The sequence below is a fragment of the Penicillium paradoxum genome, assembly GCF_028828445.1.
Source record: "Penicillium paradoxum strain IBT 22861 chromosome Unknown utg000005l_segment0_segment0, whole genome shotgun sequence".
Lineage (NCBI taxonomy): Eukaryota > Fungi > Ascomycota > Eurotiomycetes > Eurotiales > Aspergillaceae > Penicillium > Penicillium paradoxum.
This window is the reverse complement of record NW_026643183.1, coordinates 3,732,324-3,744,452: the sequence shown is the minus strand read 5'-3', so window position 1 is coordinate 3,744,452 and position 12,129 is coordinate 3,732,324. Positions and strand designations below refer to the sequence as shown.

Genomic DNA, 12,129 nt, shown 5'->3' with positions numbered 1-12,129 from the left:
ATTGGTTCAATCCGGCCCTGTACACGTGGGCGGCTCTAGAGGCTTGGGAATCGATCAGCTTTCCCCGCTTCCAAGGTTGGTTGAGATGGATCGAACTTCATCAATCTCATAACGAAAACTTGATCAATATCGAGCTCACGTACAGAGAATATTCTGACCAAATTCCCAGTATTTAATCACGATGGGTGACCCGTTCTCGATTTTGTCCGGGGCTGCGGGGATAATCTCCCTTGGCATTCAAACCACCCAAGGTCTGATCGACTTTTACTCCGCCTACAAGGATCAGGATGCCAATCTGGCGAGGACTACAAAGAATTTGGAGACCCTTCAGACAGTCTTTCAATCCCTGAAGGCTGCCTTGACGACTCGCCTGTCTCGCGCGCACCCCGAGGAGCTCGAGAAACAAGTCGATGAGGCCATACAGAGATGCGAGGAAATCATCTTGGAGCTCAAAACTGACTGTCAGAAATTTGTCAAAGATCCAAATGCCAACCTCAAAGGTCGAATTCAAATTGCCGGTCGTCGTGCAGCTTACCCATTTCGAAAAAGCACTCTGGAAAAGCTTGAGGAAGCCATTGCCGAGATACGCGAGGATTTGTCGATTGCACTCGATGTCCTACAGCTGAAGGGCCAGAATGAAATTCAAGATGGTATATCGGATCTTAAGTCCCTGCTCGAGCGCACAACCGCTAGCCAGGTGTCGTTCATGGTTCGCGCATGGCTGGCAGCACCGGACGCATCTCTCAATCATAACGCTGCTTCTGCCAAACGTCGTGCAGATACTGGACTCTGGCTCGTCAATGGCCCTCGGTTCGCTGACTGGCTAGTGGGACAAAATTCCTTCCTTTGGCTGAACGGCTTTGCTGGATGTGGCAAGTCTGTCCTGTGCTCAACTGCAATCGAATATACATTCAAGAGGATGAAGCATAGCCAGGGGGTAGGAATCGGGTATTTCTACTTTTCCTTCACCGATGAGGCGAAGCAAGATGATAGTGGCATGTTACGCACATTGCTATTGCAACTGTCAGCGCAAGTCCAAGATGGCGAGCAGCATCTGGAGCAACTATACCAGCTGCACAAGTCCAGTAGCCCCCCAGTGAACGTGCTTCTCAACTCACTTTACAAATTTCTTGGTCAACTGCGTGATTGCTATATTTTAGTCGATGCATTGGATGAAAGCCCACGGGACAGCAAGAGGGAAAGTGTTTTGAGCACGATCCAGACGATACGGGATTGGGCCTTGCCAAGCGTTCATCTCCTGATAACCAGTCGTGATGAATTCCATATCCGTCAATCTCTAGAGCCCTCTCGTGACGAAGATCTCTTGATGAGAAATCCCGAACTTGACGAAGACATAGAAAACTTCATCTCTTACCAACTCGACAATGACCCCAAACGCCATAAGTGGGAACGCCGTAGGAAAGAAATTCAACAGAAGTTGACTCAGAACGCGCAAGGAGTGTAAGTGAGCAATCATCGGAGCACATGCTTCTTTGTCTAACTGTTTCTCTAGGTTCCGATATGTTGAGTGTCAGTTCAATGCTCTCAGGAAAGTGCACACTGGAAACCAGCTTGATAAATGCCTCCAGTCATTGCCCCGTGACTTGGATCAAACGTACGCGCGCATCCTATGCAATATCGATGAAGACTATGTCGAAGACGTGCGGCGGATTTTGACTATCCTTTCGGTCTCCACCCGACCACTGGCAGTCGAAGAGCTGATTGATGCTCATGCTGTTGATCTTACCGATCCACCGCGTCTTGACCGTGATGGCCGTTCATACGACCAAGAAGGCCTTATTGACATCTGCCTTGGTCTTGTTGAAATCGCGACCGGGAAAGATATTGCTGGTAGAACCAACTCCATTGCACGCATAGCACATTTCTCTGTTCAAGAGTACCTTCAATCGGATCGTATCTTGAAAGAAACATGCAAAGCATTCGCTATTCTAAGTGGGCCGGCACACACAGAAGCCGCCAGGATCTGCCTTTGCTACTTGCTGGAACCAAGTCTTGTCACAGGGGACCTTGATATAGCGAAAGTCAAAAAATTTCCACTTGCTCAATTCGCTGCGCAAAATTGGGCTCATCACTTTTTACGTTCTGATGAACAGCAGATTGTGGAAGAACTCGTTTTAAGGCTTCTCGAAGATCAAAGCGATGCTCTGGTGACGTGGGTGAGGTTACATGATCCGGATCAAGCATTTGAAGGATTTATGGTATTTAATGTGAGGAAGCAGGATTTAGCCTCCCCTATATATTACGCAACAGTGATGGGGCTACAGTCAATACTCGGGCGGTTACTCACAGGCAGCTATCACGGCGCGTCTTTGTCAAAGGCAATCAACGCCCGGCGAAGGCGGTCCGGAACTGCCCTCCAGGCTGCTGCGAGGATCAAAGATAATACATCTATCGTGCAGATGCTGCTAGATAAAGGTGCCGATGTCAACGTCCAGGGAGGGAAGTACGGAACTGCCCTCCAGGCTGCTGCGAGGATCAAAGATAATACATCTATCGTGCAGATGCTGCTAGATAAAGGTGCCGATGTTAACGCCCAGGGAGGGCCATCCGGAAGTGCCCTCCAGGCTGCTGCGAGCATCGAAGATAATACATCTATCGTGCAGATGCTGCTAGATAAAGGTGCCGATGTCAACGCCCAGGGAGGGCCATCCGGAAGTGCCCTCCAGGCTGCTGCGAGCATCGAAGGTAATACATCTATCGTGCAGATGCTGCTGGATAAAGGTGCCGATGTCAATGCCCAGGGAGGGGAGTACGGAACTACCCTCCAGGATGTTGTGCGCTTCAAACAAAATACATCTATCGTGCAGATGCTGCTAGATAAAGGTGCCGATGTCAATGCCCAGGGAGGGGAGTACGGAACTGCCCTCCAGGCCGCTGCGAGCATCAAAGATAATACATCTATCGTGCAGATGCTGCTAGATAAAGGTGCTAATGTCAATGTCCAGGGAGGGCGCTTCGGAAATGCTCTCGGGGCTGCTGTGCGTAGTGAAGATCCATGTCTCGTGCAGATGCTGCTAGATAAAGGTGCCAATGTCAACGCCCAGGGAGGGCGCTTCGGAGATGCCCTCCAGAGTGCTGCGCGCGTCAAAGATAATACATCTATCGTGCAGATGCTGCTAGATAAAGGTGCCGATGTCAACGCCCAGGGAGGGCTCTTCGGAGATGCGCTCCAGGCTGCTGCGAGGAACAAAGATAATACATCTATCATGCAGATGCTACTAGATAAGGGTGCCGATATCAACGCCCAGGGAGGGCCATCCGGAAGTGCCCTCCAGGCTGCTGCGAGCATCGAAGGTAATACATCTATCGTGCAGATGCTGCTGGATAAAGGTGTCGATGTTAACGCCCAGGGAGGGGACTTCGGAAATGCCCTCCAGGCTGTTGCATTCACCAAAGATAATACATCTATCGTGCAGATGCTACTAGATAAGGGGGCCGATATCAACGCCCAGGGAGGGGACTTCGGAAATGCCCTCCAGGCTGCTGCATTCACCAAAGATAATACATCTATCGTGCAGATGCTGTTAGATAAGGGGGCCGATGTCAACGCCCAGGGAGGGTACTTCGGAAATGCCCTCCAGGCTGCTGCACTCACCGAAGATAATACATCTATCGTGCAGATGCTACTAGATAAGGGGGCCGATGTCAACGCCCAGCGAGGGGAGTACGGAAATGCCCTCCAGGCTGCTGTGCGTAGTGAAGATCCATGTATCGTGCAGATGCTGCTAGATAAAGGTGCCGATGTCAACGCCCAGGGAGGCTTCTACGGCAATTCGCTCCAAGCTGCCACATCAGCCCGGGGTGGCGAGCCTCTAGTGCAGACTCTGCTAGACAGTGGCGCCGATGTCAATGCCGAAGGCGGAGTTTATGGTAATGCACTTCAGGCAGCATTGCTACGCGGAGCCAGCGAAACGCTGGTACAAACACTGTTAGACCATGGTGCCAACTCTGATGTGGTCCAGATTGTATCCGGTGGAGGGAAAAAGGCTTCGGTGCAGATGCTCTTGGACCAAGGTGTTGATCGAGAAGACCTCCTGAAAGCTGCAAATCAAGGCTCTAACTGGGAGCTGCAGGAAATCATCGAGTCTTAACTTCAGCTGCGGGTCAACCTAGATATTTAGTTGAAGCCATTCCTTATGATTTGACGTGGGTTGATCAATACATTGGTTCCATCCAAAATCGCCATGAAGGTCGCTCTGTAGATACAGACATTACGACCACTCTTAGTACTCGCTTGGACACATCACTAGATTCTGGTACTAGGATGCATAATTTCCTTTCACGTCAACATTTTATAGTAATTGGCAGCCACAGTGCTCGGCTCACATGGCTCTATTTCGAAAGCACATATGCTTTTGATGCCGCTCCTATTATTCGCCAGCTGTAGATAGAAAACCGTCGCATTAACAAGCCAAAGACTGAAACACTAGAAGGGAATTATGAGCCTGGTATCTCAGCACGCGAACCTCCCCGTAAACCCCATTTCCGTCCGACCTAAAACAGCTAACCACCTTTCAAATTCGCCATTGTTTCAATGAGCCTCCAAGGTAAATATTTGCCATCCGATACATATTTGAATAGCTCTATGAGAACCTCGACATAAGCAAAATGCACTGACTTACAAGGAGGATCTAATGTACAGGTCCCATGGAATGCAGATTTCGTTCTCCGTGATCCATTGATATATTTTCCTCCAATAGGCTTGAAGCAACAATACTCAGGATCATCACCACTGGCGTTAACAGGCGGAGTATCCCATGCCAATACTTGTACCCCGCAAAGCCTTCAGCTAGAGCCTGGATAGTGCGGGGGCAGTGAGGTTCAGCGCAGGGCACTGAGGCGCTAGCAAAGCGCCACAGTGTTGGCAGGTTGATTCATGGTCCCCGCTCTATCCGAACTACGCTGAATCAGGGCGTAAGCCGGCTTTTATGGATATTCTAGCACCTGGGCACAGCTGTGATTCGAAGGATTCGAACGGGTTGTCTAGCTGTATACATACCGTGCTCATAGTCTGCATTGAAGCGGGGAAATACAGATGCTATATTTGGAGATCAAAAATGCGACTTCAGACCTTCGACATACCCTCTGTGCCCGTTGTCCAATTCTACCAGGTCACCAGTATCACATGTATAGAACAAAATGCCTTTAAATTCATTCCTAATGATTGATTGATGACCTCAGGACATTACATCTTCCTTCCGAGGACTTACAGATGTCTAACCATTGATAATCAACCCCGACGGCATCCAAGCGACCGAGTACGCTTGGCAGGAGCTGACTTGCGTAGAGCTTGCAGTAGACCAGGCCAGATGCCTAGCTAGATGGTGATAGCTATGCGCCAAATGCGGGGAATTCCCCAGAATTCTTGATCAGAGCCATCAGGAATGTGTATCGTCTTTTTGTCCAGCATCTGACATCATGACTCCCATTATTGAATACAGGGACTCTGAATTGCTCATATATAGCTAGATAATAAATTTCTACTTCTGTGCCTCATCGAATCCATAAGAGACATTGAGTGAATGAGAAAAGCGCATAAGTCGCCTGAACATGGGTGATGGAGGTACTCCCCATACATCAGAATCATTGATATATTTCGATGGTACACCCAACGGCTTGAACTCTGTCTCCGCATGAGGGGTTGAAACACGGGGTTCAATGGGGATATCGTGGAGATATTGTGGATTGCTGTTTTGATACTATAGCCGGTGGGCCGAAAGGCGAGGCTATATAAAGAGTTCCGGAAACCCTGTCTCGTGTCTCTAGTCTTTTACCAGGGCAATTCATTGAAAATATTCCAAATTCTGGCCTTGCACAATCAATAACTATGACTATTCCTGAGGAAGTCGATATCATCATTTGTGGTGGCGGCAGTTCAGGATGTGTTCCTGCTGGTCGTCTCGCCAATCTCGATCACAACCTCTCAGTGTTGTTGATCGAGGCAGGTGAAGACAATCTAAACAATCCATGGTAAGAGCCATGCTGATCAGCCTTATGAACTTGGTTCTGACTACAATTTAGGGTGTATCGCCCTGGTATCTACCCTAATAACATGAAACTCGACTCCAAGACCGCGTCCTTCTATCATTCCAGACCTTCCGAGCATCTGGATGGACGCCAGGCTATTGTTCCATGTGCCAATATTCTCGGAGGGGGTAGTTCAATCAACTTCATGGTAAGTATCTTCCATGTTGATCACTCTTCGGCCTCCTTGCTGACGCGTAATACAGATGTATACCAGAGCCTCGGCCTCGGACTACGATGACTTCCAGGCAAAGGGCTGGACAACCAAAGAGCTTTTGCCATTGATGAGAAAGCATGAGACATATCAGCGCGCTAGCAACAACCCTGAACTGCATGGGTCTGACGGTCCCATCAAAGTCTCCTTCGGCAATTATACCTACCCAATCAAGGATGACTTCCTTCGCGCTGCGGAGTCCCAAGGAATCCCATTCACAGATGATTTGCAGGACTTGAAGACTGGGTAAGAGCTCCGAATGGAAGGCTTCTTTGCACCTGGCTAACAATAATATGTATCAGTCATGGCGCGGAACACTGGCTGAAATGGATCAACCGCGACACAGGTATATACCACAGTCCCTCTATCTGCATTGGCAATGACTAACAGTCATCCTACCAGGACGACGAAGCGATGCCGCCCACGCCTACGTCCACAGCACCCGAGCCAAACACACCAACCTCCACCTCCAATGCAACACCAAAGTCGAAAAGGTGATCGTTGAGAATGGCCGTGCCGTCGGAGTCGTCACGGTCCCCACCAAGCCCCTCAACGGCGGCGAGCCAGTGCGCAGAATCTTCAAAGCCCGCAAGCAGATCATCATCAGCTCTGGCACAATGAGCTCACCACTCATTCTCCAGCGGTCGGGCTTCGGTGACCCTGAGAAGCTGCGCCGGGCGGGCGTCAAGCCTCTTGTCAATCTGCCTGGAGTGGGTCGAAACTTCCAAGATCACTATCTTACCTTCTCGGTCTATCGTGCGAAGCCTGAGGTCGAGTCATTTGATGACTTCCTACGTGGCGATCCGAAGATTCAAAAGAAGATTTTCCAAGAGTGGGACAAGAAGGGCACTGGTCCATTGGCGACTAATGGCATCGATGCTGGTGTCAAGATTCGTCCCACACCGGAGGAATTGGGAGAGATGAAGAAGTGGCCGACGCCAGACTTTGTTGAGGGATATGAGTCGTATTTCAAGAACAAGCCCGATAAGCCTGTTATGCACTATTCGATCATCTCAGGGTAAGCACGGTTTCCCATCCACCTCTTAATGAATGTATCAGATCGCTAACTGATCGATAGTTTCTTTGGCGACCACATGCATATGCCGCCCGGCAAGTTCTTCACCATGTTCCACTTCTTAGTATGACACCCTTTTCGTCAGTCAATACCCATCGTTACTAAATGAATAATAGGAATACCCCTTCTCTCGTGGCTTCACCCACATCAACTCAGCCGATCCATATGAGGTTCCCGACTTTGACGCAGGCTTCATGAACGATAAGCGCGACATGGCTCCCATGGTGTGGGGATACATCAAATCCCGCGAGACAGCTCGACGCATGGGCGCGTACGCCGGCGAAGTGACCTCAATGCACCCTCAATTCGCGTTCAACTCATCCGCTCGCGCAAGCGACATGGATCTTGCAACTACGAAGGCATACGCCGGTCGCAACCATATTTCTGCGGGCATCCAGCACGGTAGGACTTAAACGCCCCACATCACGGCTGACAAGGACTAACACCATGGCATAGGATCCTGGACACAGCCGTTGGAGGCAGGCAAGCAGCCTTCGACATCGACTCTCAGCTCCAACAGACACGAAACTCGTCCACCCCTGGAGTACAGTGATGAGGATATCAAGCACATTGAGAAATGGAGTAAGAGTCCAATATCGCACTCATTGATAGTATTGTCACTAACGACCATCGTGCAGTTCAACGTCACGTCGAGACAACATGGCACTGCCTTGGAACCTGCAGCATGGCTCCACGAGAAGGCAACTCCATTGCTCCACACGGAGGTGTTGTCGATGAGCGGCTGAATGTTCACGGCGTGAAGGGCCTTAAGGTTTGTGATCTGTCGATTTGTCCTGACAATGTGGGCTGTAACACGTTCAGCGTAAGTATTGCCTGTTTTTCTGTCTTTGTGGGGGTGACCCTGATGCTAATGCAACGTATAGACCGCTCTTCTTATTGGCGAAAAGTGTGCCATGCTTGTGGCGGAGGATCTGGGTTATTCCGGCGCTGCGCTTGATATGAAGGTTCCTACCTATCATGCCCCGGGAGAATTCTCCAATCTTTCTCGTCTCTGATGGATCTGTTGTATCGGGTTGGTAATACTTGGGTTTGCATGAGATTGATTTTTGCTGTATCCGGGGGATTGCTATGTTCCACTTGTGCGAGAAGTTAGCTGCACGTCGAAAGTCATTTTCTTAAACCATATCGCTCACATAATCTTGCTTATGTGTAATTCATCTTGTCAATAGCAGTGAACAACAAAGTAGATTGCGCTCCAATGCTGTATCGGTGGGAAAGAACCAGGGACAGTGAGCCCAATTCAGCTCCGAATCAAGTACATCTATGGAGTCTTACTTGTGCGAAGACAATGATTTTCTTCAACTATGTGAGCGAATTTCAGCTTACTGCCAGCTGCAAGCGTATGCATCCAAAGCTACCGCTTGACATGCAGCGGCAGAGATTTGTGAGGACATTCTGCATCTTGGACTCGAGCCAGACGTGCAGTTCAGCACACCCAATAGCCAATGAGAACGCCCAAACGCCTCTCTCCACGAACCCCAGAGCCACCAGCCAATCAGAGGCTTCAGGGTTTGATGGCCGACGAACTGCAGATGCGTAAGCTGTGCAGGAACTAGCGATCACAACCAGCGAGGGATTCCATGGCGCAGCTGTCGTGAAACATCGCGCCCTCGTCGAGTTTGCAATTTCTGCAACTTCAGGCCGCCACTACCACGCCATGATGAGTAACTACTGGAACCCCGTACGGAAGCCATTGTTATCGACAGCATGGTCGCGCATTCGCTCCTCATATCCGCTCCATCATGCAGATCCTTCCGAGTCAACGCAAGAGTCTGGTGATCAATATGATTGATCAAAGTATGTCGCGTTGACGTCAATGCATTACATGTGCTCAGTGGATGTCACTGGCGAGGTTTGATCCATCGCCCGTGCTATAAGAAGACCGGAGGAATCATTGATTCATCTTTCTCTCCAGATTATCAACACTGAGCTTGCACATCCGAACACTCAAAAACCTCCAGATAACGCAGCTTTGATAATGGACAACCTGCACAGCAATGCAAAGAACGGAACCCTTGCACGGTCCAGCTTGGATGAGCATCTCGTCTCACAGCTGATCGACGACACGGATGATTACGGCGACACCGCACTATTCCTGGCCATCCGAGGCGGACATGTGGGAGCTGTAAAGCTCCTCCTTCAAAGAGGAGCAGACGCGAACAGAACGACCGAGGATGGAAAGACGCCCCTCTACCTGGCCACTCAAGCACCTGCCAACAGCGGACGTATCGTCGAACTTTTACTGGAGTACGGAGCCAAAGTTGACGAGCCGGTCGCGCTATCGGGGGATACCCCCTGATCGCGGCAGTCCGACAAGGAACCAGTCCAGAGGCTATCAGTGCACTCCTCGACGCGGGGGCGTCTTTGACGAAGCCCAATCGCATTGGGGAAACACCCCGTAGCCTCGCAAATAAGTCTACTAACTCTGCCATCCACAAGGCTATCTCTCCCAAGGACCAACGACCAGATTGGAAGCCTGAGTTGGAGAATTGGCTTGTCAGCTCGGGACTCTTTGCTCTTGCATATTTCAGCAATTGGTCCGATGTGGGCAAAAATGCCATTGATCGGATTTCTGCTCTTTCTAAGTACCCCCAGAAGGTATTTCCATTTCCATCGGTCTTTGACGATTCTCCTGATAGACCGTTCATCTGACACGCGAGTAGGATGTTGATAGCCCCCGCACAGCAGAGGACTTTGAGCACAATCTTGGAAACTATGTCTCAGGCAATGGGCTGGAGGATTTCTTCCCCAAGGGCAATGATTACATACCTCAGGTAGCAGAAAGGGCAGCCGAGATTCTTCGGGATGGCACTGTCCCAGGCGCGACACCCGAGAACGTCACTATCATGTCGCGGCAGGCTCTCTACCAGCCAATCTTTTATTGCGGTGGGTGCAATTTCAAATCCAATCAAGGAATTCTCAGCCTAACATCAATTTTCCATAGATGATAGCGGGTCCATGAAGACAGATGATCGGATGAACAGGCAATCCATCATGGTGCAACGCATGGCCGATCTTATAACCAAAGCCGCCCCCAACGGCCGGGTGCATCTTCGCTTTATTAACAAGACTGATGGCCAGGCCAACAATCTCCGACCCAGTGACCTCCCAGACAAAATGAACTTTACCCCCGATGGATCGACCAGACTGGGAACGAATCTGAAGTCCAAGATCGTCCAGGAGTTCCTTTATGATCCTGTTGACCGCGGGTTTGAGTTGAGACGACCACTTCTCATTTTGACGATTACCGATGGGTGCCCCAATGAGGAGGATAAAGATACTTTTGCCAATGTCATTGAGGAATCTATGAAGTATCTAGCTTCGAATGGCTACGGACCTCAAGGTAGGTGACTCCGTGTCTTACTCTACTACTCGGGACTGATCTTGTATAGCTATCCGGTACGATCTGAGCCAGATTGGCAATGCTCCTGAGGCGACTGGATTCTTGGAGAGCTGGCAACAACACCCTCTCGTTCCTGTGCCGCTCTTTGTCACTGCAGGTAGGTTATCAAATCCCATCAAATTACAGGGAAGTTTTCTTGCTGACATTTCCATGAAGAGCACTTGGACGCGCAGTTTGAGAATCTCAGGACTAACGACGCCGATCTGAACACCTGGGTACGTTACTATACAATTAAACCGGCATTCGAATTATGACTAACTAGTATACCACAGCTTCTGGCGAGACTTGACGCAAAGAACAAGCCTAGGTATTAAATACCCTCTGGGCCGAGGAGCTCTGCTTGAACTGGCAGGGTGTGACAGGTTCTCGAAATCGAAGGGTTTCAGGGATGAGAATGATTGGCAGGAACCTCGTGTTATTGATGGCCAGCCAGCTATAGTTTCACTCTTTGAGTAGGAATGAGAATCTTGTTAAGGGAAAAAGTTCATGCGAAGGAGTCAGGTAATAAGGTCTAGGCTCGATAGTCGAAGTTTTGCTGCTCCACAGATCTTGTACTTTGCAGGTTAAATAAGAGGCCGGTAAAGCCCTCCAGCGTGGAAGAAAGGGGAGACTACTTTGCACCTTTGAGGACGTACATCTTTCTTTTGTCTTGTTTGCACTGCCAGTTTGTGCCTTACCCTTCAGGCAGACAGACCTCGAGGACCTGCAGAGCAGGCTCATGGACAACGCGGGGACCGATCTTCATCGCCGACCACTCAGATCCACCTCGCGAAAAATACGAATCATCACCCGCCAATAGGAGATTTTCATACCATTTTTCTTTGGATTCGGGATTCAGTGCGACTATAACACAGACTGACCACCTACGGACTGCAGGCTGAGTTCGAATTCATTTCTAACATGTGAAGACGCACGCCATATAGTCATCGTCTATTGAGCTGGAACTGACTCATTTGCTTTCCTTTGCGTCACTCGACTACGAGGAGTATGCATTAGGAACAAGAATTCAGATGCCCCGAATGCCTAATGATTTTATAACCCACTAGTGAGTAACATAGAGGCAAAGGGCCCACCGGTTTGGACTGAGAAAGGCGCATTCACAATCAGAAACGGGGAAGGTCAACATCTTGTCTCCTCGATCTGCAATGAGGAATCTACTCTTGCTGTATTGATTTTCTGGACTAGCTCCTATGGTCTGAAGCTGAATGCTTCAGGGATATTGCTATTATAATTTATGCAGAGGTCGCTCTTCCCTTTCATCAACGCTTAGCTATCTACACACTTCGACATTCTCCACCAACCTACCTCTAAGGCAGTCTTCATTTCCCAGATGGTAACTGCGATTGACATATCATCACCCTTTCATCTTTA

The 12,129-nt window shown here is 49.6% G+C and overlaps 3 protein-coding genes across 3 annotated transcripts; all 3 read left to right on the top strand.

The window, feature by feature from the left end:
* Window positions 1-181: 181 nt before the first annotated feature.
* N7457_006340 (uncharacterized protein) lies at window positions 182-4,112 on the top strand (the record flags this gene model as incomplete). The annotated part of the gene is made up of 2 exons (XM_057177384.1): window positions 182-1,461; window positions 1,514-4,112. The coding sequence occupies 2 exons, from the start codon at window positions 182-184 to the stop codon at window positions 4,110-4,112; spliced, it is 3,879 nt and encodes a 1,292-aa protein (XP_057031686.1).
* Window positions 4,113-5,848: 1,736 nt separating this feature from the next.
* Window positions 5,849-8,350, top strand: N7457_006339 (GMC family oxidoreductase; the record flags this gene model as incomplete). The annotated part of the gene is made up of 10 exons (XM_057177383.1): window positions 5,849-5,991; window positions 6,043-6,196; window positions 6,252-6,505; window positions 6,562-6,605; window positions 6,662-7,277; window positions 7,338-7,398; window positions 7,451-7,736; window positions 7,791-7,916; window positions 7,973-8,157; window positions 8,219-8,350. 10 exons carry the CDS (start codon window positions 5,849-5,851, stop codon window positions 8,348-8,350), a joined length of 2,001 nt encoding a protein of 666 aa, XP_057031685.1.
* Window positions 8,351-9,333: 983 nt separating this feature from the next.
* On the top strand, window positions 9,334-11,072 carry N7457_006338 (ankyrin repeat protein; the record flags this gene model as incomplete). Its single annotated transcript, XM_057177382.1, has 7 exons — window positions 9,334-9,580; window positions 9,625-9,953; window positions 10,019-10,241; window positions 10,300-10,698; window positions 10,748-10,855; window positions 10,915-10,973; window positions 11,031-11,072. 7 exons carry the CDS (start codon window positions 9,334-9,336, stop codon window positions 11,070-11,072), a joined length of 1,407 nt encoding a protein of 468 aa, XP_057031684.1.
* Between the last annotated feature and the right edge of the window lie 1,057 nt (window positions 11,073-12,129).